This window comes from Elephas maximus, chromosome 17 (genome assembly GCF_024166365.1).
Source record: "Elephas maximus indicus isolate mEleMax1 chromosome 17, mEleMax1 primary haplotype, whole genome shotgun sequence".
NCBI lineage: Eukaryota > Metazoa > Chordata > Mammalia > Proboscidea > Elephantidae > Elephas > Elephas maximus.
In genome coordinates, this window is record NC_064835.1 from 77332363 (window position 1) to 77359141 (window position 26779).

General features: G+C 35.6%; 1 protein-coding gene across 2 annotated transcripts in view; it reads right to left on the bottom strand.

The window, feature by feature from the left end:
- GCC2 (GRIP and coiled-coil domain containing 2) overlaps positions 1–26779 on the bottom strand; it is a 67550-nt gene that overhangs the window by 26631 nt on the left and 14140 nt on the right. For both annotated transcript variants that reach the window (XR_007513548.1, XM_049856209.1), the window contains exons 6-14: positions 23735–26200; positions 22953–23025; positions 15619–15719; positions 15418–15516; positions 5595–5714; positions 4820–4984; positions 4404–4508; positions 3576–3738; positions 61–161 (exon numbers count right to left, since the gene is read on the bottom strand). Coding sequence is in view for 1 of the 2 variants with exons in the window: in XM_049856209.1 (XP_049712166.1) it covers positions 61–161; positions 3576–3738; positions 4404–4508; positions 4820–4984; positions 5595–5714; positions 15418–15516; positions 15619–15719; positions 22953–23025; positions 23735–26200 (3393 nt within the window). In the remaining variant the exon portion in view is untranslated. The remainder of the gene's footprint in view (positions 1–60; positions 162–3575; positions 3739–4403; positions 4509–4819; positions 4985–5594; positions 5715–15417; positions 15517–15618; positions 15720–22952; positions 23026–23734; positions 26201–26779) is intronic.

The following is a 26779-nucleotide window of genomic DNA, read 5'->3' on the forward strand; positions in this document are numbered from 1 at the left end:
AAAAGTTATTCACAAATATACTATGAATACATTTTAAATTGAAAACAGAAATGAACATACTGCTTGCTTTGAATCTGCCAGTTCTTTTTTGGTTTTCACAAGCAATTGCTTGATTTTGGTGTTTTTCTCTTCATATTGTTGCACTGAAGACTGTAGTGAAGCTGGTGTAAAAAATAATTTCAAAAGAAACAGCTGAAACAAGTTTTATGAGTAATTTTAAATACACAAATAACGAGTCTTTTCTTTGTATTCATCTTTAAAAGAAACTTGTTTTAACATTTTGTTATGGACTCTTTTAAACACGTATAACAGTAATGACAATAGTATACTAACACCCAGGTACCCATCACCCAGCTTTAACAATTACCACTACCTGACCACTCTTATTTCACTCATACCAAAACCAAAAAAACCCCACTGCTATGGCCCACAGGCCAAATCTGACCCTATTTTGGAAATAATGATTTACTTGCACACAGCCACACTTTTTCATTTATATATCATCTATGGCTGCTTTATTAATACAATTGTAGAGTTGAGTAGTTATAAAAGAGACTATACGGCCTGCAAGCCTAAAATATTTACACTCTGGCCTTTTACAGAAAAAGTCTGCTAACTCCTAACCTATACCCTCAACTAGTCCCTGAAGCCCCAGTGGATTACATTAAAACAAATCTCACTCATCTGTTAATATTTTAGTATATATCTCTCAAGTAAAGGCAGGACTATATTTACTATACCTCCAAAAGATAAGGACTCTACTTTTTAAAAATACCTCAAAAGAGGTGCTATATTTCTAGTTGCATCATATCAAAGGCACATTTCTGGTTGTCTGTTTTTGTGACAGTAATTCAGGTGTAATAATTTTTTTCTATGACTGGACTGTCAGTAAAAGTTTATTAAGGAATGAATTGAAACCTTGTAAAAGCAAAAACATTTTTATACTAATAGAAGTAAAGGAGAAACATATCAAATAAAGACAGGAACACATATCAAATAAAGACAGGTGGATTCATTGTCTAGACCAGAGGTTGTTACAAGAAGCAGGCCAATCTGGCGCAGCCTTTTGTGAAACAAACAACGAACATACAACAGAGACCCCCAAAAAAAGCCTAAAATATTTTCTATGTGGCCCTTTAACAGAAAGTTTGCTCAATTACCTAGTCTAGACCAGTTACATGGCCCTGTGCTGCTAAAAGGCCTCAGAAGGAATGATTAACTTTATGAAGTTAAATGCACACATACGCTGTTATTTGGTAACTATGAACAGGCGTACTGTAAGAATATATCTATACTATGCTTTTCATGATAAATCTAATCATTTATTTCCTGGTAGTTATTTATCCAGTTCTAAAAAGCATTTTATAAAGCACAAATTACAAAGTCTTTGCTAAGTGATCCAGAAGTTATGATGAGCATGACAAATGTCCCTAAGTTCAAAGAATGTAGTATGTAATTGATAATACTGATTGATGTGTGTGCTATCAAGTCGATTCCAACTAATAGTGACCCTACAGAACAAAGCAGAACAGTTCTGTAGGGTTTTCTAGGCTGTAGTCATCATGGGAGCAGATCGTCAGGTCTTTTCTCCTGTGGAGCGGCTGGTGGGTTCCAACTGCTGACCTCTTGGTCAGCAGCCAAGCGCTTTAACCACTATGTACAGGGCTCCTTAAAGATAATATAAAATACATGTAAGTGTTAAAAAAGAAATACAAAAAGGCTATGGGTTTCCACAAGGGCTACAGGTTACACAGTTTGCATAGGACAACAAGATAGGTTTGCTAACAGGAAGCATTTAAGATAAGAAAGCTGGTGGATTTGAACTGCTGACCTTTTGGTTAGCAGCTGAGCTCTTAAGATACAAATATTTTAGGCTCACAGGCCATATGGTCTCTGTTGCAGCTACCCAACTGTGCTGTTGAAGCATCAAAGTAGCTACAGACAATAAGAAGTGTGATACAAATTAAAAGTTTTAACATTAATTCTTCATTTGTCATACAATTACAAACAGAAATGAAATAGAAAGCCAAAATCCAAAAAAAAAAAAGAAAGCCAAAAATCTAATAATTTCCAAGGCTAGATTCTTCTGGAAAGATAGGTACTTAAGAAATGTTACATTTTCAATTTTTGAGGCTACCAATTTATAAATGATTATTGTAGTGCCACAAATAACTTCTTTTTTGAAATGCTGCTTCTCAGTGTGTGTTTTGACTCTGGTATTTCATTTGTAAAAAATGGGCATGGTTGTGTTTCAATAAAACTTTATTTACAAAAACAGGCAGCTGTTCTGGGGGCCACAGTTCGCTGACCTCTGCTTTAAAATATCACTGTTTTCAAACAAAAATAAGAATTATCAAAGTTTACAATACATAGAAGTAAAATACATGAAAAATACATAGGACAAAAGGGGACAGAAATAAAGTGTATGATTGAAAAATTCTTCTACTATGCATGAAGCACTATAACGGTATTTGAAGGTAATCTGTGGTAAGTTCAGGATGTACACCATAAAGCATTAAGCAACCACTAAAAATAACAAGGAGGCATAGCTAATAAAAGAGATAAAATGAAATCATAAAAAAATAACTCAAAAGAAGGCAAAAAAAAAAAGTAAACAGAAGACATGATAAATAGCAAACAATTAGCAAGGTGGTAATTATATAATTACATTAAATATAAATGGTTCGAGAACTCCAATTAAGCAGGAGAGACTGTCATCTTGGAGAGAAAAGCAAGACTCAACTACATGCTATCTAAAAAAAAACCCATTATAAACTCAGTCTTTAGAAAAAGGAATGTTATGAGGGATAAAAAAAAAAAGGACATTTCATAATAATGGCAGGATCAAATCACTGAGAACAAATACAATCATAAATGTGCACGCAGCTGAAACATGAGTTTCTAAATATGTGAAGCAAAACTGACAAAACCGATGAGAAACGATCCATAATTATGGTTGGAGATTTCAACACACTTCTTTCAGTAACTGATAGAACAAGTATATAGAAAATCATTAAGAATATGGAAAATGTAAACACTATCAACTGACTTGATATAGCTGATACCAGAACACACTGTTCAAGACTAATTCATTCTAACACATTCTTTTGAAAATCAACCAAAAGAAATCATATGCTGGTCAAAAAAACTAGCCTCAACAAGTTTAAAAGGACTGAAATCATACAATGTGTTCTCTAAATGCAAGGGAATGAAATTAGAAATCATTAACAGAAAGACAGCTGAAAAACCTTTAATTATTTAGAAATTAAACAACACACTTTGAAATAACCAATGGGTCAAAGAAGAAATCACACTGGAAATTTCTGAGCTGAATTAAAATTAAAAATATGATATGTCAAAATTTGTGAGATGCAGGTAAAGGGGTACTTAAAGGGAAATTTGCAGCTTAAAATGCTTATATAGAAATTATGGAGAAAATGGAACAGAAGCAGCTTAAAAAGAGCTGGTTGGTGGTCAAAAGCAGGTGAAATGAACAATTAATACATACCACCCCTTCTAGTTTGTTATGATAAAATAATTCATTACAAGTTAAAATGAATTTTGTCTTTACTCACTCATTTCTTCTTGTAGGGTTTCTTGTTTCTGTTTCTGAATTTTTATTTCTTGCTCCAAATCTTCAATCTTACTGTTTTTATTAGTTAACTTTTGATTTAGTTCTTTCATCAAACGTTCGTAATCAGCTATTTCCATATTCATCAATGTGGTCTGTTGGGCATCCTACACGTTCCATGAATAAAAAATCCACAAATACTAGATCAGTTCATTTCATTTGGAAAAATGCTCAAATAATGCCATAAGAATGAACAGATTCAACGAGCCTTTTCTGTAATACAGAAATAGTTATACATTAATAAGTAGAAGTTGCCTACTTTCTAGTTTATAATTTCACAAAATAAAGCATTTTCTAATAGTTAATCCAATCTTCTTAGTTTCAGTCTACTCCATTATAACTTTCATTAACCATAATTAGCAGTTCTAGTCTGTGGGGCTTTATTTATAAAATATTAATATTTTAAGTGACTCTTACAGTACCTTTCTTTTTAGCCTTACCTTTGAAAAAGTAGAGAAAACTCAGCCAGAGTTTTGTGTAATACAAATTAAAATTCTGACATTAATTAAATCTTCATCTGTCAAGACAGTCATGTACAGAAATGAAATAGTAAACCAAAACCAATAATTTCTAATGCTAGATTCTTCTGGAAAGACAGGTAATTACGGAAATAAGTTGAAATTTCAACTTTTTGAGGTTACGAATTTATACATGATCACCACAAATAACTTCCTTTTTGAAATGCTGCTTTTCAACGTGTTTAGAATACTTTAGCAACGTGAATGCTGGACGTGTGAGTTTTGACTCTGGGGTTTTATTTTATTTATTTTACCTTTCTAACCAGCTCCAATTCTTGCATGGTTTTCTGAAGCTGTTTCTTTTCCTTTTGAAGTTGTAGCTGAAGATCCTCAAGTTCACTTAGAGTGCTGGCATGTTCCTAAAATTGAAAATAAAAACCACGTCCCAAACTCAGCCAACATTAAAAGAGGTATTATAAAATAAATCTGACACACTAAAAAATAAAAAAGCTTGAAATTTTTTCAAAAACACAACCCAGAACCACACCATCAGTTCTCAAATTTATAATTGGTGTATATTAAAGAATTAACAAACTCTGTTGTACTCACAGATGCTACTCTTCCGTAAATCTTTTCTTCATGTAAGTATTTATAAAAAAAAAAAAAAAAAAGACTTGATGGGAATGAATTTATATAGATAAATGAGTCACTCACACAGGACTGTTTTTACCTTCATTTTCTGCTCTTTCTGAAGTTTTTCAGATTCCAACTCTTTGTCTACTATTGCTTTGGCTCTTTGGACTTCTAAAATCTGTACTTCCAATAACTTGACATTAGACTGTAGTGTCTCAATACGAGCCAGGAGATCTTCATTATCAGAATTTAATTTTTCACACTAGAATGACAGATAATTCATTAGTGTAAATAAGCAGAATACATACACAGGAGCAGAAGAATGAAATAGTACGTTAATGAGAATAATGGCAGAGTGTAAAAGGTGAATACTTCAAAATCAATGCCACACAATGACAATGTAAAATCAAGAACGAGTTTAAAAAACTGTAATTGTCAATATTAATATGGGAAAGCTTATGAGAGACCAGGAATACTGACAGAGGAAAAGGCAAAAATGAAAACAGGGGAACTGAGTTTGGAGTAATAAGCAAGATGAGATGTTTGCTAGCTGTTTTGTCATATTTCTCTTAAGAGCGGAAAAGAAAAGAAATTTTGTTTCTGATTATATATTAACTTTTTAAGCAAAAATATTTGGGATTAAAATATACTTATTATTTATCATGCTTAAAATAAAAAAACCAAACCCAGTGCCATCGAGTCAATTCCGACTCATAGCGACCCTACAGGGCAGAGTAGAACTGCCCCATACAGTTTCCAAGGAGCGCCTTGTGGATTCAAACTGCCGACCCTTTGGTTAGCAGCCGTAGCATTTAACCACTATACCATCAGGGTTTCTTTATCATTTTTACATTCACTTAATTTAAAGTTACCTCAGCAGTTGAATTCCTTAATTGTTTTGTAAGGTCTTCTACATGACGCTCAAAATTATTGGCACGTTCTTTTTCCACATCCAATTGCTCTGACTGTTTATCGTATTCTAATGAAAGATTCTTCAACAAAAGACAAAAGGATTTAACTTTAGGATATTATTATGCATTCAACTGGTCAGACTGCAACACCAAGCCATCTTGATTTAAGATTTGAGTCCATCCTAGATGTTTACAATATTTGCTCAAGTTCAACATTTGATAGTAGAATACCTAATTGGCATTAAATAATAAAATCAACATGATATAGATGAGTTTTAGTATGGAGAAAATTTATTAAAGAGAAAGGGAATTTTAAATATCACAATATAGTATCTCCAACAAAAACGATAAACTTCTGAAACTTAAACAAAACCAAAGGAATGAGGATGAAAAGTTTAACCTGGACATCTACTAGCTCCATCTAAAGAATTCTGATGAGAGAAATGTTCTAGACCTGGCCTAAACAATAAGGAAGGTAGAGGTGCTAACGGAAGAACACTGGAAGACATACATAAATATCGTTGTCGCTGTTGTTAGGTGCCACCAAGTCGGTTCCAACTCATAGCGACTCTACGTACAACACTGCCTGGTCCTGTGCCATCCTCACAATCGTTATGTTGAGCCCATTGTTAGGGCCACTGTGTCAAGTCACCTCGTCGAGGGTCTTCCTCTTTTTTGCTGACCCTTTACTAAGCAAGATGTCCTTCTCCATGGACCAATCCCTTCTGATAACATACCCAAAGTACCTGAGGCAAAGCTCACTATCCTTGCTTCCAAGGAGCACTCCGGCTGCATTTCTTCCAAGAAATACATAAATATAGTCTCTCACATTTTGAAGCTAAGCTTTCAATATTATCCGGAGAATGCAAAAACAACTGAAACTTTTTTCACTGGTATTCCTAATTGGCTTATGCAAGAACAAAATGCCCAGACTGACATTTTTGCTATAGACCCAAATTAGTTTATGCCCAAAAATGTGTAACTGAGATTCGTTGTCTCCAGACTGCCTGTAGTTGTTTTTTCTCTCTTCTCTCCCTTACTAATCTTGTTTTTGCTTTTGTTTCTGGACAACCACTGTTTTATATAAATGCATGTGAGATAACAAACCGAATGTTCTCGAGCTTTCTTTGGAAGTTATTTCTGGAAGTGCCACTGACTCCTCGCATGGTTCCTATCATCAGAATCGAGAGCACTGTTTAACCTGAAAGTGAACCTCATCTGGACCTGGACCCCCTGAGTCCTTGGCTCACCTTCCTTGGGATCCTCTGCTAGGTAAGTGACATGTCTAGCAATTCAGCTGTTTTTGGTTCTTGTTCACCATGTCCAATTCTTGGCCTAGTCTAATTTTGTTTCTAATTCTGATTTATGCATGATCAATTATTTGCCCATATTAGTGGCTGAGTGTTACAATCTGAATTTTGATTTTATGGCCTGTCCATTTGTGATTACTTTTGAGTGGCAGAAGACAGGAATGGGGAATCTAGAATTTGGTTTATTTATGGTCGTAATAGTTGTCAACAGCTGCAAAAACTGAATTGCTACACCAAGGAGAACCCTAATAAATAATGGATACTTGCAGGGAGTTCTGACTTTAATCAAGTGTTATTTCTAAGAGGAGCCTTGGAACCAAAAAGAATGGCAAGCATTCAATGGTCAGCATTCCTTGGTGGGTATGCTGAGGTTTCTAAGAAGCAAATGAATAATTACAAATTATTGTCCTTTCAGGACTTTTGAGTTCAAATGTTTAAAAAAAAAAAAAAAAAGGATAACATAATTATTATACATGATATGGATACTGAAAAAAGTAACTGTCTAGCCAAATTCAGAAGTGAGCTACAAAATTACTCAGCATCTTAAAAATGATGCTGAGAACATAGTTATGTTTGTTTTTACAAAAAGCAATCAACATTCTTACACCTATTATTGCCTCTGATTCTACCCTGGTGCCCTGGTGGTGCGGTGGTTAAGTACTACCAAAAGGCCAGCAGTTTCAATCCACCAGCTGCCCCTTGGAAATCCTATGGGGCAGCTCTACTCTGTCCTATAGGGTCGCTATGAGATGGAACTGACTTGATGGTGATGGGGTTTTTTTTTTTTTTTTTTTTCTACCTTAAATTCTGTTGCCTTATCACAAATAGTCTTTAATTTGCCCAAAGGTTCAGAAAAGTTTATAACTATGAACTACATTTTTTAAATAAATTAATTGGTATACCTGGCTTATCTCTGAAGGAAATTAAATTATAGGGTCTCTTAAAACATAAAGAAGCCAGATCCTGTTTTAACTGGCTCATAGACAACTAATAAGTCTACAGAAATTTTAAATAATTGTTTTTAAAAAATAAATTTATAAGATCTCTTTATATACTAAGGATGCAGATCTTGACATTTGCAAATACACATTTAACATTTTATATAGTTCAACCTATGAGTTTTTTCCTTTGTAATTTCTTAAATTGCTTTTAAATTTACAAAGGTCCTTCATATCCAGAAGTCAGTTAAATAATGAAGTATTTTCTTCCAGGTTTTTAAAAAAATCTAACTAGATTTTTTTCCAGATAGCTTTCTAATTCCTTCTTCATTGGTATCTGTGTTTTAAATTCTTACTGGTGCAGTGTGGCTTCTGCCTGAATTCAAATCCCGACTGTTACTTTAATGGCTCTGTGATCTTGAAGGAGTCCATTAACCTCTCTGTGGGGCAGATTCCTCACTTGTAAATTGGGGATGCTAAAAAACACTTAGCTCTTTGGGTTGTTTTCAGATTTTCAATGTGTTAAAGACACCGGTTGTTTTCAGATTTTCACATGCTTAGAGGCGGAGAGTCTGGCATGTAAGTGTTGTGATACCAAAGTCTCTCTTCTTTTGCCTTTATCTGTCTGCTGATTCTTGCATCAGAAATATACCATATTTTAGCTTTATAAAAATTTCTAGTTTGAGAGAGCAAGATGTCATTTTTCTCCTTTATTTTCAAAAAATTCAGCTATTTTGTTAGCTTATCTTCCATTTGAAATGTAGCATAATTATCAACATCTCGCCACCAAAAAAGCCTACAATTTTTAATGAAATTACTTTAGAACTTGTAAATCAACCTGAGAACTAATATTCCAAATAATGTTCAGTCATCCTATATACGTTTTACAGTTTTCTTCATTAAGTGCCAAGATTTCTCATTAAAGTCCTTTCTAAAACTTTATTTTTGGCTCCTATGGGATTTTCTTCTCCCCATCAAATCCCACTTGATTATTGCTCGCTCTCTTTATTTTTCTATATAGTGTGAATATGTACTATATCTTTCTATACAGTATGTATATGTACACAGCACTATATTGTATATTTATTTGCCTGTTATTGCCACTGGAACTCAAGTTTAAGAGGACAAAAACTTAGTGTGTTTCGTTGACCACCATGTCTCCCTAGTATTTGTACAAATATGTGCTGACTGAATAAATGAATATAATATTTATCTTGCATTCAGTGATTTTGTTACACTGACTTATTTTTTTACATGTTATCTAGATATACAAGCATATTACTTCCAAATAATAATGCTCTTACCTTCCTACTAGACCTCTTGCTTAGGCTTTAGGCTTATTCAGTTGGTCAGAACAATGTTCACTAATAACAGTGACAATGGCTATTCTTTTTACTACCGATTTTATTAAGAAACCCCACAATTAATACCCAAACCAGATAAAGACACCACAAAAACAGAAAATTACAGACCAATATCACTCATGAATACAGACACAAAAATCCTCAACAAAATTATAGCCAATAGAATTCAACAATGTAACAAAAAAAAAAAAAAAAAATTAACCATGGCCAAGTGGAATTCATACCAGGTATGCGGGGATGGTTCAACATTAGAAAAACAATCAATGTAATCCATCACATAAATAAAACAAAAGATAAGAACTGCATGATCTTATCGACTGGAGAAAAGGTATTTGACAAAGTCCAACAACATTCATGATACAAACTCTCAGCAAAATAGGAATAGACGGAAAATTACTCGACATAATAAATGACATTTATATGAAGCCAATGGCCACCATCATCATCCTAAATGGAGACAGTCTAAAAGCATTTCCTCTGAAAACAGGAACCAGGCAAGGATGTCCTTTCTCATCACTCTTATTCACCACTGTACTGGAGTCCTAGCCAGAGCAATAAGGCAAGAAAAAGAAATACAGGGCATCCAAATTGGTAAGGAAAAAATGAAAGTATCCCTGTTTGCAGATGATATGATCTTATACACAGAAAACCTAAAAGAATCCACAAGAAAACTACTGGAACTAATAGAAGATTTCAGCAAAGCCTCAAGATATAAGATAAACATACAAAAATCAGTCAGATTCCTCTACACCAACAGAGATAACTTCAAAGAGGAAATCACCAAATCAATACCATTTATGGTAGCCCCCAAGAAGATAAAATACTCAAGAATAAATCTAATCAGAGATGTAAAAGACCTGTACAGAGAAAACTGTAAGACATTACTGCAAGAAGCCAAAAGAAACCTACATAACTGGAAAAAGATACCTTGCTCATGGACGGGAAGATTCAACATTGTGAAAATGTCTATTCTACCCAAAGCAATCTATAGATACAATGCAAATCTGATCCAAATTCCAGGGACTTTTTTTTTTTTAAATAATTTTTATTGTGCTTTAAGTGAAAGTTTACAAATCAAGTCAGTCTCTCACACATAAACTTATATACACCTTACTACATACTCCCATTTACTCTCCCCCTAATGAGTCAGCCCGCTCCCTCCTTCCAGTCTCTCCTTTCGTGACCGTTTTGCCAGTTTCTAACCCTCTCTACCCTCCCATCTTCCCTCTAGACTGGAGATGCCAACACAGTCTCAAGTGTCCATCTGATACAAGTAGCTCACTTCTCATCAGAATCTTTCTCCAACCCACTGTCCAGTCCAATCCATGTCTGATGAATTATCTTTGGGAATGGTTCCTGTCCTGGGCCAACAGAAGGTCTGGGGACTATGACCGCCGGGATTCTTCTAGTCTGAGTCAGACCATTAAGTCTGGTCTTTATATAAGAATTTGGGATCTGCATCCCACTGTTCTCCTGCTCCCTCAGGGGTTCTCTGTTGTGCTCCCTGTCAGGGCAGTCATCGGTTGTGGCTGGGCACCATCTAGTTCTTCTGGTCTCAGGATGATGTAAGTCTCTAGTTCATGTGGCCCTTTCTGTCTCTTGGGCTCATAGTTATCGTGTGACCTTGGTGTTCTTCATTCTCCTTTGATCCAGGTTGGTTGAGGCCAACTGATGCATCTTGGATGGCTGCTTGTTAGCATTTAAGACCCCAGATGCCACACTTCAAAGTGGGATGCAGAATGTTTTCTTAATAGAATTTATTTTTGCCAACTGACTTAGATGTCCCCTGAAGCCATAGTCCCCAAATCCCCACCCTCACTCTGCTGACCTTCGAAGAATTCAGTTTATTCAGGAAACTTCTTTGCTTTTGGTCCAGTCCAGTTGAGCTGACCTTCCCTGTACTGAGTGTTATCCTTCCCTTCACCTAAAGTAGTTCTTAACTATTTTTTTTGTTTTTTATCTAATCAGTAAATAACCCTCTCCCATCTTCCCTCTCTCCCCCGTCTCGTAACCACAAAAGAATGTGTTCTTCTCAGTTTAAACTATTTCTCAAGATCTTATAATAGTGGTCTTATACAATATTCGTCCTTTTGCATCTGACTAATTTCACTCAGCATAATGCCTTCCAGGTTCCTTCATGTTATGAAATGTTTCACAGATTCATCACTGTTCTTTATTGACGTGTAGTATTTCATTGTGTGAATATACCATAATTTATTTATCCATTCATCCGTTGATGGACACCTTGGTTGCTTCCAGCTTTTTGCTATTGTAAACAATGCTGCAGTAAACGTGGGTGTGCGTGTATCTGTTCGTGTAAAGGCTCTTATTTCTCTAGAATATATTCTAAGGAGTGGAATTGCTGGATCGTATGGTAGTTCTACTTCTAAATTTTTTAGGAAATGCCGGATAGATTTCCAAAGTAGTTGTACCATTTTACATTCCCACCAGCAGTGTATAAGTGTTCCAATCTCCCCACAGCCTCTCCAACATTTATTGTGTTTTTTGGATTAATGCCAGCCTTGCCGGAGTGAGATAGAATCTCATCATAGTTTTAATTTGCGTTTCTCTAATGGCTAATGATCGAGAGCATTTTCTCATGTATCTGTTAGCTGCCTGAATACCTTCTTTAGTGAAGTGCGTATTCATATCCTTTGTCCAATTTTGAATTGGATTGTCTGTCTTTCTGTGGTTGAGTTTTAACAGAATCATATAGATTTTAGAGATCAGACACTGGTCGGAGATGTCATGGCTGAAAATTTTTTCCCGATCTGTAGGTGGTCTTTTTACTCTTTTGGTGAAGTCTTTAGATGATTATAGGTGTTTGATTTTTAGGAGCTCCCAGTTATCTGGTTTTTCTTTGTCATTTTTAGTAATGTTTTGTATTCTCTTTATGCCTTGTATTAGGGCTCCTAACATTGTCCCTATTTTTACTTCCATGATCTTTATCGTTTTAGTCTTTATGTTTAGGTCTTTGATCCACTTGGAGGTAGTTTTTGTTCATGGTGTGAGGTATGGGTCCTGTTTCATCTTTTTGCTAATGGATATCCAGTTATGCCAGCACCACTTGTTAAAAAGACTATCTTTTCCCCAATTAACTGACGCTGGGCCTTTGTCAAATATCAGCTGCTCATATGTGGATGGATTTATGTCTGGGTTCTCAATTCAGTTCCATTGGTCTATGTGCCTGTTGTTGTACCAGTACCAGGCTGTTTTGACTACTGTGGCTGTATAATATGTTCTAAAATCAGGTAGAGTGAGGCCTCCCACCTTCTTTTTCAGTAATGCTTTACTTATCCAGGGTTTCTTTCCCTTCCACATGAAGTTCGTGATTTGTTTCTCCGTCACCTTAAAAAATGTTGTTGGAATTCGGATCAGAAGTGTATCGTATGTATAGATGGCTTTTGGTAGAATAGACATTTTTACTATGTTAAGTCTTCCCATCCATGAGCAAGGTATGTTTTTCCACTTATGTAGGTCCCTTCTAGTTTCTTGCACTAGTACTTCGTAGTTTTCTTTGTATAGGTCTTTTACATCTTTGGTAAGATTTATTCGTAAGTATTTTATCTTCTTGGGGGCTACTGTGAATGGTATTGATTTGGTGATTTCCTCTTCGATGTTCTTTTTGTTGATGTAGAGTCTAGGGACATTTTTTAATGAGATGGAGAAACAAATCACCAACTTCATATGGAAAGGGAAGAGGCCCCAGATAAGTAAAACATTACTGAAGAGGAAGAACAAAGTGGAAGGCCTCACACTACCTGACTTTAGAACTTATTATACCATCACGGTAGTCAAAACAGCTTGGTACAGGTGCAACAACAGATACACAGATCAATGCAACAGAATTGAGAATCCTGATGTAAATTTCATTGACCCACGAGCAGCTAATAACTTGATAAAGGCCCAAGTCCGTTAAATGTGGAAAAGGCAGTCTCTGTATCAAACGGTGCTGGCATAAATGGATATCCATATGCAAAAAAAAATGAAACAAGACCCATAACTCACACTACATATAAAAACTAACTCAAAGTGGAACAAAGACCTAAATACAAAATCTAAGACAATAAAGATCATGGAAGAGAAAATAAGGACAATAGTAGGAGCCCTAATACATGGCATGAATAGAATATGAACATCAGAAGAGAAACTAGATAACTGGGAGCTCCTAAAAATCAAACACTTATACTCATCAAAAGACCTTACCAAAAGAGTAAAAAGACAACCTACAGACTGGGAAAAAATTTTTGTCTCCGAGATATCTGATCAGGGTCTAATCTCTAAAATCAACAAGATGCTGCAAAACTTCAACAACAAAAAGACAAGTAACCCAATTAAAAAATGGGCAAAGGATGTAAACAGATACTTCAGCCAGAAGACATTCAGGCGGCTAACAGAAACATGAGGAAATGCTCATGATCACTAGCCATTAAAAAAATTATTTTATTTTATTTTATGAGATACAGTCTCACCCCAAGAAGGCTAGCACTAATCCAAAAAACACAAAATAATAAACACTGGAGAGTTGTGCAGAGAGACTGAAACAAACATTTACACACTGCTGGTGGGAATGTAAAATGGTACAATAACTTCCGAAATCGATTTGGCGCTTCCTTAAAAAGCTAGAAATAGAGGCACCATACGATCCAGCAATCCCACTTCTTGGAATGTATGCTAGAGAAATAAGAACCATCACCATGCACACCCATGTTCACTCCAACACTGTTCACAACAGCAAAAAGATGGCAATAAGCTAGGTGCTCAAATACAGATGAATGGATAAACAAATTATGGTACATACACACAATGGAATATGCAATAAAGAACAACGAGCAATCCGTGAAACATCTCACAATATGGATGAATCTGGAAGGCATTATGCTGAGTGAACTTAGTTGCAAAAGGACAAATATTGTATGAGACCACTATTGTAAGAACTCAAGAAAATGTTTAAACACAGAAGAAAACTTTCTTTGATGGTTAAGAGGGTGGGGAGAGAGGGAGAGGGGATTCACTAACAAGAATTATGTTAGGTGAAGGGAAATACAACACAGGATAACAAAATTTATTAAAAAAATGTTTTGCATCCCACTTTGGCCAGTTGTGTCTGGGGTCTTAAAAGCTTACACGTGGCCATCTAAAATGCATCAATTGGTCCAAACCCACTTAGAGCAGAGGAGAATGAAGAACACCAAAGGCACAAGGAAAGTTATTAGCCCAAGAGGCAAAAGGGCCACATAAACCAGAGGCTTCATCAGCCTGAGACCAGAAGAGCTAGACGGTGCCCAGCTACCACCAATGACTGCCCTGACAGGGAACACAACAGAGAGTCCCTGATGGAGCACGAGAAATGTGTGGTGCGGAACTCAAATTCACGTAAAAAGATCAGACTTAATGGTCTGACTGAGGCTGGAGGGACCCTTGAAGTTAGCCCCTGGAAACTCTGTCAACCCAGAACTAAAACCACTCCTGAAGCCCATTCTTCAAAGTTTAGACCGGACTATAAAATATAAAATAGTACTTGTGAAGAGTGTACTTCTTAGTTCAAGCAGATACACGAGACCAAATGTGTGGCTCCTGTCTGGGAAGCAGGATGAGAAGGCAGGAAGGGGCAGGAGCTGGTTGGATGGACACAGGAAACCCAGGGTGGAAAGAGGGAGTGTGCTGTCACATTGTGGGGATTGCAACTTGTGTAACATTAACAATGTGTATAAATTTTTGTATGAGAATTAACTTGAGCTGTAAATTTTCACCTAAAGCACAATTAAAACACTACTACTACTACAATGGGTTAAAAAAAATTGAATTTGCCTATAGGTTTGCACTTCATCAGTTGTTAAACTTTGTAATAGGAAGTATATTGAATGTGCCATACGCTCTTACTATAAAGTCTACAGACATGGGAAAAAAAAAAAAAAAACCCCAAATTAAACTTTAAAGAAACAAATAGCTTAAAGGAACTATTTATAGCTTGGCAACTTAAAATTTTGGTAAAGTATATGCCTTGTTCCACACGTGTATGCATGCAGGTGCACACACATGCACACACAAACACACAGAATCACTAAAAATACAAGGTGGCTGTTTTATGGACAGTTTTACATTTACAGTAATTTTCTTAATTTAGAAGTTATGACTATAACTTGTTAATAATTAAAACATCTATTTTTACCTTATAGCTTTCTGCTCCTTGAATGAGCTCTCTCATGGAAGCAGACAACTGATCCTTTTCTGATATAACGGATTCAAGCTCTTCCCTCAGCGTCTGGGCCTATTTTAAAATATACAGTAAAGTTACGAGTTTTTTCAGACAGAAAAACTTTGATTTTCTAAAACGTGAGATCCAGAATCTGTCACTGCTAGGTCATCTTACCTCTTTTCTGCTAGCGTCAAGTTCTTTCTTTGCCTTCACAGCAACTAGCTTTATCTTACTTATTTTCTCCTCTTTTTCTTTGGATTCTTTTTCCAGATTTTCTAAAAATGAGAAAATGAAAGGAAAATATATGAACTCAAAAGGAAACAAGGGAAAATGCTAAACTTATTTCCTTATTTTAGTCCTGAAAATTGATATTTTTCTGGAACACAAATTGAAATTAAAAGTAATAAAACAAGCAGCAAAACATTAATATCAATTTTTTTTAAAGTGAGAGCTTATTCATTATCTAAGTGAGGCAAACACGGTGTCAACATTTTTCATTTTTTTCCATCCGGCACAACAGCCTACTTTTTTATAAGCCATTTCACAAGTGCCTAGGAATCAGAGAGGACGTTAGGGCTCCTTTCATGGTAGATTTCCTGGCAATGATGGTATTAGGATTTTTGGTGGTTAATGTGGAAATCAGCATGAAGCAGGGGATACACCATCAGACAGAGTTAAATATTTAAGCTCCCTAGGCACACTCCTCTCGGCTGCTGGGTTTGATTTTTATGACTAAGCCTGTAATATGGCATTTCACCTATCCAATGTAATCCTCCCCTTAACCTCTTTAGTTACCTCCCTATTTGAACTCCAGTGTTCCTGACCTTACTTTCTTGATGAAGTCTTTGCTTAACTTCAGATTACGATCTGAATTTCTGTCTCTCTTGATCTACTTGCACCTATGCCCAGATACTGTAAGCGAACTGTGTGTGCAGCAAAGGTCAATTACTCTGTTTCACTTTTGCATTTCATCCTGTATTTTCTCACCTACAGAGGCATCAACGTACCAATTCTCTCCCTCTCTTCTCTACCAAGGTATTCCTACCTAACAGATTTTTTTTCTAACAGCCTATAAACATCCAAGAAAACAAAAACGTCACCAAAAAGTAAGACTAGAATAAAGTAGTGGTGGCAGCGAGAAAGTAAGGGAGAGATCAAGATACCAAACCAAAAGCCAGTGCTGTCGAGTCGATTCCGACTCATAGCGACCCTATAGGACAGAGTAGAACTCCCCCATAGAGTTTCCAAGGAGCGGTTGGCAGATTCAAACTGCCGACCCTTTGGTTAGCAGCCGTAGCAATTAACCACTACGCCACCAGGGTTTCCAAAAAAGTTACAATATGGTGTTTTATTTCTCATAAAAAAATAAACCACAGTTCTCCTTTAGATATTGCCCATCTGTTCTTTCTTTTATAGTAAAACTCCATGAGAGAGTTGTCTGCATACGCTCTTACATTTCTCTCCATTTCTTCTTGATCCATTTCAACGGGGCTTCTGGCTCCAGCAACTCAGTGAAACTGGTAATCAGGGTTTCCAATGACCTCTGCGCTGCTTAATCCAATGGCTAATTTTCAGTACTCAATTTACTTGACTCACTGGCAGCACCTGCCATGGTGAAACATTGTTTCCTTCCAGAAATACTTCCAAGACATTTTCTGCTCATGATTTTCTCACCTCACCAGTTGCTCCTTCTCAGTCTCCTTTGTTGTTCCTATCTTCCTGGTCTTTACAAGACAAAGAACAGTCTCTGGTCCTCATCTTTTTTTCTATACTCACTCCTTTGGTGATCTCAATTTCATGGCTTTAAATGCCAACAATTAAGTTAACTACATTTTAAAAAATTTTTAGCCTCTTTCCCTTTAACTCCAGATTTGCATATTCAACAGGTTACTTGATATCTCCACTTGGACTGATATTTAAATTTAAAACTGAGCTCCTGATCTCTCCCTGTTTCAACTTGCCCCTTTAATCATTTTATCATCTTAGCAAGCAGATGGCACCTCTATTCTTTCAGTTGCTTACACTAAAAACTAGACTGTTATTCTTGTCTCTTCTGTTCCCAGTACAGGCCACATCAAAACCCTCAGCACACTGTTGCCATTGCCTTGAAGATACATCTAGAATCTGACAACTTTTCAATTGCCTCTACTGGCCCTACCTGGTCTAAGCCATGATCAGCTCTCATGTAGATTACAATGGCCTCCTAGCTTGGTCTCCTTCTCTTATTCCTTCCAATGAAGTATATTTAACAAAACAGTCAGGACGATTCCTTTAAAACCTAAGTCATAGCATGTCTCCCCTCTGCATAAAGTTCGCTGATTGCTTCCCAACTCACCTAGAGGAAAAGTCAAAGACCTTGCAATGGCATGCAAGGCCCTACAGGATCTGGGCTCCTATTACCTCTGACCTCATCTCTTATCCTTAATTCTTTCACTCTATTCCAGCCCTGCTGGCCTCGCTGCTTTTCTTAAGAGGCATGCTCCCGAATCAGGCTTGCTGTTCTTTCTGCCTGAAAACTCTTAACCCAGATGATTGCATTATTGCTCCCTCACTTCTTTCAAGTCTTAACTCAAATGGCTCCTTCTCAGTGGTAACCCTAAAGTTAATGTTCCTTATCTCCCTCCTGATTTATTTTTCTTCTTAGCATTTACCTCTAACTTACTATATTTTATTTCTTACCTTGCTTATTGCTATCTTCTCCCTCTTGCACCTAGAATGAAAGCTCCATGAAGGCAGGTAATTTTGTTTGTCTTGTCTACTAATGATCCCCATATGTAGATTTGAGTCTGGCCCATAGTAACAATAATATGTACTGAATGAATGAATTAGTGAATAAAACTAAACCAAAATGTGATTACTACTTTATTTGATGTCTGGCTTTTGCACTTCTGATCTAGATTGTATGCCCCAATTAAAGTTTTAACTCAAATATATTTACTGATAATAAGGCTCTAAATATTCACACTAGACTTGTTTAAAAAAAAAAGTGATCGGACCACTTATTCTTTTTATCATTCATCGAGGTGTCCAAAGAGTAAAACATAAAATTGGTAACCGCCAAGAAATAAAAATTAAAAAGAGCATTCCTCCTAACAAGAAACTATATGACTGTTTTACAAAGCAATATGAGGAACAAGTATCAATAAATCATCATCTCCCAAAAAGAAAGATCAGACTTTTTCTCCTAAAATGCTTTGTCTTGTTACCTTTGTGATTTCATGCCCCCCACCCCACTGCTAAACCATAATGTTTGTTTTCTAAATAGGGGTCAGCAAATAAGGCCAATGGACCAAATCTGGCCCATGCTTGTTTCTGTATGGCCTATGAGCTAAGAGTGATTTTTAACATTTTTAAACGACTGAAAAAAAAAAAAAATCAAAAGAATACTATTTCATGACATGTGGAAATAAAAAAAAAATTCATAATTTTGGTATCTATAAATATTTATTGGAACACAATCAGACTCATTTGCATACTGCCTATGGCCACTTTTGCGCTACAACGACAGAGCGAAATGGTTGTGGCAGAGTAGATGGCCCACACAACCTAAAACACTTTACTACCTGGCCTTTTACAGAAAATGTCTGCTGACCCCTGTTGTAAATGATTAAGGTAAACCCACAAGATAGTAAATTTAGCTAATAGCTAAATTATTTACTACTAGCAATAAATCATCTAATATGATTTTATTAAGTACTGTATAATCATTTCATTGAAATTACTCTACCCAGACATTCTGGATGGTTCTACTGATCTTGTCAAAGACTGATGCTGTTTATTATTTCTAGCAAAAACAAAAAAGCAAGATTACTCAAATTATGAAATAAAATTTAATACATTTAAAAATGTTAAAATATTTTTTGTCCATATATTTTCTAATAAAGATGATGTATGGATTAGGAATCTTGCCTTCCTATTCCAGACAAATCCTATAGTCATTCTTTTTCATTAACATAATGAAGGGCATGTTCACTACTAACACTCTCCAACTGTGTATTTGACAGGAGACAATAAACAAATGTGGATGTATAAAAGTGATTTGAACAGAAAAAAAAAATTTATTTTTAGGATATTATAATATGTAGAGAGATAAGAAACTAAAAAAACAAAAAAAAAAACACAGAGGCTATCTTTTCGCTATTAAGCAGTCTATAATGACCCACTATGTTTCCCATCAACTTTATCAGGGTTCTGTCACCTGAACATAAAAATATTATCTCTAAATCAAGTCAAGAAATGAAATTAACACTCTTTGTTGACTGGAGTCATAATGTATTCAGCAGGTTATACAGTGGAATAGGCAAATTCACCACTGTCACCCCAAATCTAGGTAAACTAACTCTTAATATGCTTTTGGGTTTTTCACATCACCTGACATGAACTCATCTTTGCTTTCCTCCAGGTGCCGAAGTCGGGAATTAGAAGATGTAATATATTTTGATCCTATTGTTTTGTAACCAAAAAATGTTTGCTAAAATGGATTTAGAAAGGATTTTTAGATTGGTTTTCTTCTTAGGGAGTATGATAAACTTTATGCCACCGCTAACACATGTTCTTCTCTTGTCCTTATTTGCACTCATTCAACAAACATTTGTTAAACGCCTACTATGCACTGGGTGTGCCGGTGTGAATTACAGATTTCATGATATCTATGCAGGCCAACATAGACGCCTATGCCTTCTGATCTCGTTGCTAGTAATTTACTTCCTTCTTAAATCTGAGCAAGTGTCTTCAAGATTATGTCTAGAACTGTCTAGAATATAAAAGATCCAAATAAAAGTCAAGTAAATATAAACTTCTTTCCTATCTGCAGTGATACAGCTCGTACTGTCATTCATTTAATTTTAAACACCAATTCCAATGGAACAGAATTCTCATTTAAAACAGAACTTACCCAAACCCATCTTGTTGTTAGACTCACACTTCTCATTTTCAACACAGTATCTTCTAGTTGTGATAATTAAAAAAATTATGCTAGGGTCACTGAATTACAAAACACAATATCAAGACTGTTTTTCATCATAATCTTATCTGCATTCCTTAAGGCCAGTTATTGAGGGTTTATCATGTTGGGGCAGTTAAGAGAAGACTGTACTTTTTTAATGCAAATAATGTGTGCTTTCTGAGCTTGTCTGCTGGTTGCGCCCTTTCTCTGCAAGGCACGCTAACAAGCACCACCACGCCAATCCTTTTCCACATGTTGCTGTTAAAAAAAATTATCATAGCACACTTATAAAAATTCCTTGTGGGAGAAGGGCACAGCAGCAAACAAACACATAGGTTTGAGTTATTTGCATAAAATATGGTAAACCTGGAGAAAATTGCATTGTCTGATGGCAAACTTTTATAACACTTAGAAATGGCTTCATAAGTTCATCTTTGGTAGAATTTATAAGTATTTTTACGATGCAACACTATTACCTAAAATCTATGCTCTTTTATTATTCAGAAACTACTACTAAGAGCAATACTACTGGATAAAAATAGACAACATCAAAAAAGAAAAAAGGAACTTTTATGAGATTGAAAGACATATGGCAAGCTTTCCGTTCCAGACAGTTGTGTATAATTAAGAGCAAAGCTATCTATTCAGTTCTTAAAGTCTTGAAAGAAAAAAAAAATCTTCTCTGGGAATGAATTAATCCAAATTGACAGGTATATCAACCATGCTTTAAGTACCACACGGCTGTTGGGTGCCGTTGAAGTAAATTCTGACTCACAGCGACCTTACAGGACAGAGCAGAACTGCCGAGTGCTTAACCACTGTCCCACCAGGCTCGTTAAGCACTATGCTAAGAGGTTTAAAAAAAAAAAACACACAGGAGGGGAGACATATAAAGATGAATAACACTTTTACATCTTCTTACAACAGACATGAGTTTAAGTTTTGGTTTCCAAAATCAATTTCTTTAAGGTTCAGTTACATAATGGGGATACCTATCTATCTTGCGGGGCTATTCTAAGCCCCAGGTGATACAGGTAAATATAAAGTACAAGGCAAAGCACCTGGCACATTGGAGCCCTTTAAACAGTGCCAATTTTTATAAACCAACCCAAACCAAACCCACTGCCGTTGAGTCGATTCCGGCTCATAGCGACTCTACAGAGGAGAACTGCCCCATAGAGTTTCCAAAGAGCGCCTGGAGGATTTTAACTGCTGATCTCTTGGTTAGCAGCCGTAGCACTTAACCACTATGCCACCAGGGTTTCCAATATTTTTATAATCTACGATTTATTTAATAAGGAGCGCTGGCGGCACAGTGGTTAAATGCTCGGCTGCTAATATTCAGGTTGGTGGTTTGAACCCATGAGCTGTTTCCTGGAAGAAAGATGTGGCAGTCTGCTTTCATAAAGATTACAGCCTCAGAAGCCCGATGGGGCAGTTCTACTCTGTCCTGTAGGGTCGCCATGAATTGGAATTAACTTGACGGCAACAGGTTATTTACTGAATGTGTACTAAGTGTCAGGCATCAGCTAAGTACTTACCATTTGCTTTGTTTAATCTTCATAAAAGCCCTATGATGCAGGGAGTTGATCAAATTGAGGCGTATGTGTGTGTACCAGGATTAAAACTCAGGTCTGTCAGACTTCAAAAAGTTGTCCCTTTATTCTTTTATGTTATGTATTTTTCTCTTATTTGGGTGACAGAAGTAAATTCCAACCACTCATTCCAGAAACCTGAGATTCATTCTAAACTCCCTTCCTTCACTCCCTTTTCCCCAGTCTAACTGGTCATGAGTTGAGGAATCATGGACACATTACATAACACTTCAGTCTTTGTTTCCTCATCATTAAGTGGGAATAAATGTGCTACCTCATAATGTTACTATAAAAAATAAATGATGGATAAAGTCCAAACCCCTTTGCATGCAATGCTAGTACTTTTATGACTGGACTTCCACCTCTCAAGGAAGTTTCTAATATGCCCCTAGATGTTACATATGTTAACACACACACACACGTTAAACAACACCTGTTGTTCCCTCTTGCTACAATACCTTTCTTCTGTGTCAGATTTCTTGTTCTTCAATACCCAGTCTAACCTATTCCGTGATGTGTTCCCTAAGTCAAAAAAGGCAGTGCACCATGCCTTCCTGCATTGCCAGCATTCTACTTTGTCCATAACACAAACTACTGCAATTACGGCCCTCTTAGGCAGTGAGCTCTTTGAGGACATGCTCTATACCTTTCTATTAGCAGTGCCTAGAATAGTTGGGCATTCAAAAAATAAAGTTTGCTGAATAAATGAAAAATCCAAAAACAACAATGGAACTATTTATAAATGGAATAATACTATCCCTTTGTCTGGATTAAACAACAGGGAGTTCTGAAAGGGAAGGCAAATGACTGGCCAAAATGGAAGGGTAGTGGTATCAGGAAAAGACATCTACTTACTGTGTTTTTAACAACTCATTAATTGGCCACTGTATTTCCCAAGCTATTTTAATGTTAACAAGAATCTGTTAAATTAGTTATAATTGAGACAACATATGCAAAGCCATAGTTACCTATTTTTTCTTCCAGCTCTTTTACTGAGGAGGTTTGGTCATTTTTTACAGATGAAGATTTCTCTAAGGAATCCTAGATTTTACAGGGAAAACAAACAAAAACAGAACTTACTTCATTACCCATGATGAACTGGAAATCATGAGAAAAATCAGTATCAAAAAGAATTTTATATGAAAAGCAATATTGAGTTTATGCATATACCACTTACTATAAAAAAAACAGTGCTATTCAAGGCCAAGATGAACAACTTCAAACATTTCAAACATATGATGTAATAAAAAAAAGATTAAATGATTATAATTTACCACCCTTTTACAACACAAATTTTGGAGGCAATCTAAAATTTTGGCCAAAGGGAAATATCTCTACAGCCCACATTTTGACTCAGTAGCATTCCATATGTAATGGTAATATGTATAGCAAGTGTGACTGAAATTCAAGTTTTTTCATGTTTAGTTGTACTTTTGCTAGTAACTAAGTGGTACAAAGTATTTAAATATCTCATAATTTAACCTTAGGTAAGTTCAAGATTTTAAAAACATCTAAATCCCCCAAAATGGCCAATGTAATCAACAGGATACACAAAATGGAGAATGTTGAATGTACTTTTTAAAAATCTGCCATTTCAGCTTGAAGGCTAAAAATTCACTCCGACTTCAAAGTGTAAGAATATTAATATATAGATAACATAGTATCAGTATATGAAAAAAAAAAGTACTAAAGAACTAAGAATTTATTCAAATCAATGCTAGAAAGACAACAATTAAGAGGTAAATAGTACCTTTAGTAAGGCCAACTCTCCTCTTACATCTTGCAATTCAGATTCTCTTTGTTCTAGTAATGGTCTTAGGTTTTCATATTCCTTTATGAGTAATTTTTCTTTCTCAATCTGAATTTCATTTTTGTTATCTAACAATTTTTGAGATGCTTCTTCAATCTGAATTAAAAGATCCTGGTTTTCAAGCCTTGTTTTTTCATTAGCATTCTTCATTTCTAGAAGGTCAAACTGCAGGGCCTCTTTTTCTGACAGGGTTTCTTCTAACTCTTTCTTTAGGAGTACTTTCTCTTGCTCATAGTCTTCTAGTAAAGACCTAAGTTCCTCACACTGAACTATGTGCTCTTCTTGAGCGCACTTGATCTCTTTTTCTAACTCTAATACCCTTTCATCATATTGAGAAACTAAGTTGTGCTCTTCCTCATTCATTTTTGCTAAGGATTCACCTATAGCTTGTAGGGCATTTACAACATCTTGCTCTTCATTTTCTTCTGAAACTTTTAATCCCACCTGTTCAAGAAAACCATATAACTGAGTTTTGACAATTAACTTCTGAAGTTGCTCATTTTCAAGCAATTTACTTAAACTATCTCGCTCTTTAGCTGTTAACTGAAATTTCTTCTCTAACTTAGTAATCCATTCTTTAAGGCTAACACCCCCCTCTTTTTGAGACAGAAGAGCTTCCAAATTGTTATTCAGTTGGCTCTTTTCTGAACTCAGTCTATTATTTTTCTCATAAAGTGACTTCACTTCAGATGACAATGCTTCCTGGTCTTGACAGAGAGTTTTCACTTGAACTCTAAGATTTTCCAGTTCTTGGTCATTTTGGTCCTTTTCTTTTAAAGTCTTTTCTAGTTCTTCTGTTAATTCATTTAAATTTCGTTTTAGTTCACTGTTGTCCTGGGTAGTTTGCTCCACTTTCTCCCTAAGTTCTGTAATCAATCCTTCACCCCTTTCACATTTTTTATGGAGATTCTCCATCTCTTCACAAGAATATTTCATTTTATTTATGAAACCATCTTTTTCTTCAGTCAGAGAACTGATCTTTGCTTCTAATTCTTGTAATATGGTATCTCTCTGACTGAGACTAATTAAATACTCTTCATTCTTTTCTTGAAGGCTCTTTATGGTATTTTCAAGTTCCGGTACTAATTCTTGTTGAGATAATAATTTTGCCTTTTCCCTCTGGAGACAATTCACAGTTTCGAGAAGAGCATCTTTTTCATTAAAAGCAGTTCTGAGCTTCTGCTGCAATTCATGAACATCAGCAGCTTGCTGTTGCTTCAGTGATTCAAACTCTTGACTTATTTTGCCAGCAGACTCTCCTAGTTCTGTTTGTAAAATTTCCATCATTTCTCGCAAACTCTCGTAATTTAAGACTGCGTCTTGCTTTTCTTGCTGTAGGTTTTCACATTGTGCCTTAAGACCCTGTATTTCAAACATTAATGTTAGCTTCTCTTTTTCTAAACCTGACAAGAATGTCTCATTCAGTTCTGACATTTCTTTCTGATGTTGTTTCTTTAGATTCTGTACTTCTTTATTATGTTCGTCTACAGCGCTACACAATTGTTTATTTGAATCTTCTAGCTCAGATTTTAGTTTTTCAATTACCCAACCCTGTTCTTCTTTAGCTAGTAACAGTTCGTTAATTTTAAATTCTAAGTCTTCCCGCTCGTGGAAAAACTCATCCTTTACATGCTGGGCATCCATTTCAAGTTTTAGTTTAAGGTTATTCATGTAAGTTACCTCATCTTTCAAGATGCTGTGTTGAGATTCTAGTTCTTTTAAGGTGTCTTCTAAGTGTTTGACTTTTTCATTCACCACTTGTCCTGTAATAATATCCTCCCGTAAAGGCAAAAGACACACCTGTTTTTCTTGGCTTGCGCCTGAGGCTTTCCTTAAGTTTTCTAATTCACGCTGATATTTCTCCTGGATGTTCTTCTCATTTGCCTCATACTGTTCTATTAAGTTCTCCTTTAGCTGATTTAACATATTCACTTGCGCTTCGTGCTCTTTAGCAGAAGCTTCAATTTGGCACTTCAAGTCCTTCACCTCTTCTTGGTGCCTAGCTTTCAAATGCAAAAGTTCTTCTTGTAAACTATTAACTTCTCTTTGGCGATCCTGAGAATTGGCCTCAATGACTTTGAGGAGATTATTCTTTTCATTAGTGGTAGCTTCTAACTGCTTTTGTAGACACAAAATTTGTTCCTCAAAGGCCAGCCTAATTTTCTGAATCTCATCTTGCAGTTTTTTAACATTGTTCTCAGAGTCACTCTGAAATTTAAGTTGTTCTGAAAGCTCTAATTGTTTTTTCATTGCTTCTTCCAGTTTCTTCTGGAGGCTCTCTTTATCTTCACTGTGTTTAGAATGTACTGTTATTAATTCATTTTTCAAATTTTCAACTTCTTTCACGTAGTTTCTATGTGATTGTTCAAACTCCTTCTGCAGATCATCCACTTTAGTTACAAAATCCTTTAAAAATAAAATAAGCATATGTACTTAAGTAAGATAAAAGAAACCTCTGCCATCAGACAAATATTAGTCACAGACTAACTAGAGAGAAAAGAAACGAGCAGAATTGGACATACAGAAATATGACAGTGAGATTCCAAGAATTCTACTCAACCCTTTCCTATCATAAATATGACAACAGACACCAGCAGTACTAAACCTATTACTCAAAGTAATAACTAAAAGCTAGGAAATCTTTGAAGTTACATAAGTCACAAGGCTTTAACTAATAGCTCTTGAATTGATTCAAAAAGATTTTTGGAAGAAAATGTCCTCTGTACCTAATAGGCAAGAACATACTGAGAAAATGCAAAAATGATAAAGAATATGCTGGAACTGAATATATGATGGTATTTAGAATATGTGTGAAATTAATTCATTTAAATATGTCCTTTTTCATAAAATCAGTTTTTCATTTTTTATTAAAGAGTGATGTTACAGCTTTAAGGAAAATTGAACAATTCAACAAGTAAATGTTAGTTCTGTCTACGTAGTTAAATGATTTCAGTTATTTTTCTTTTAAAATCTCAGTCTCTGAGT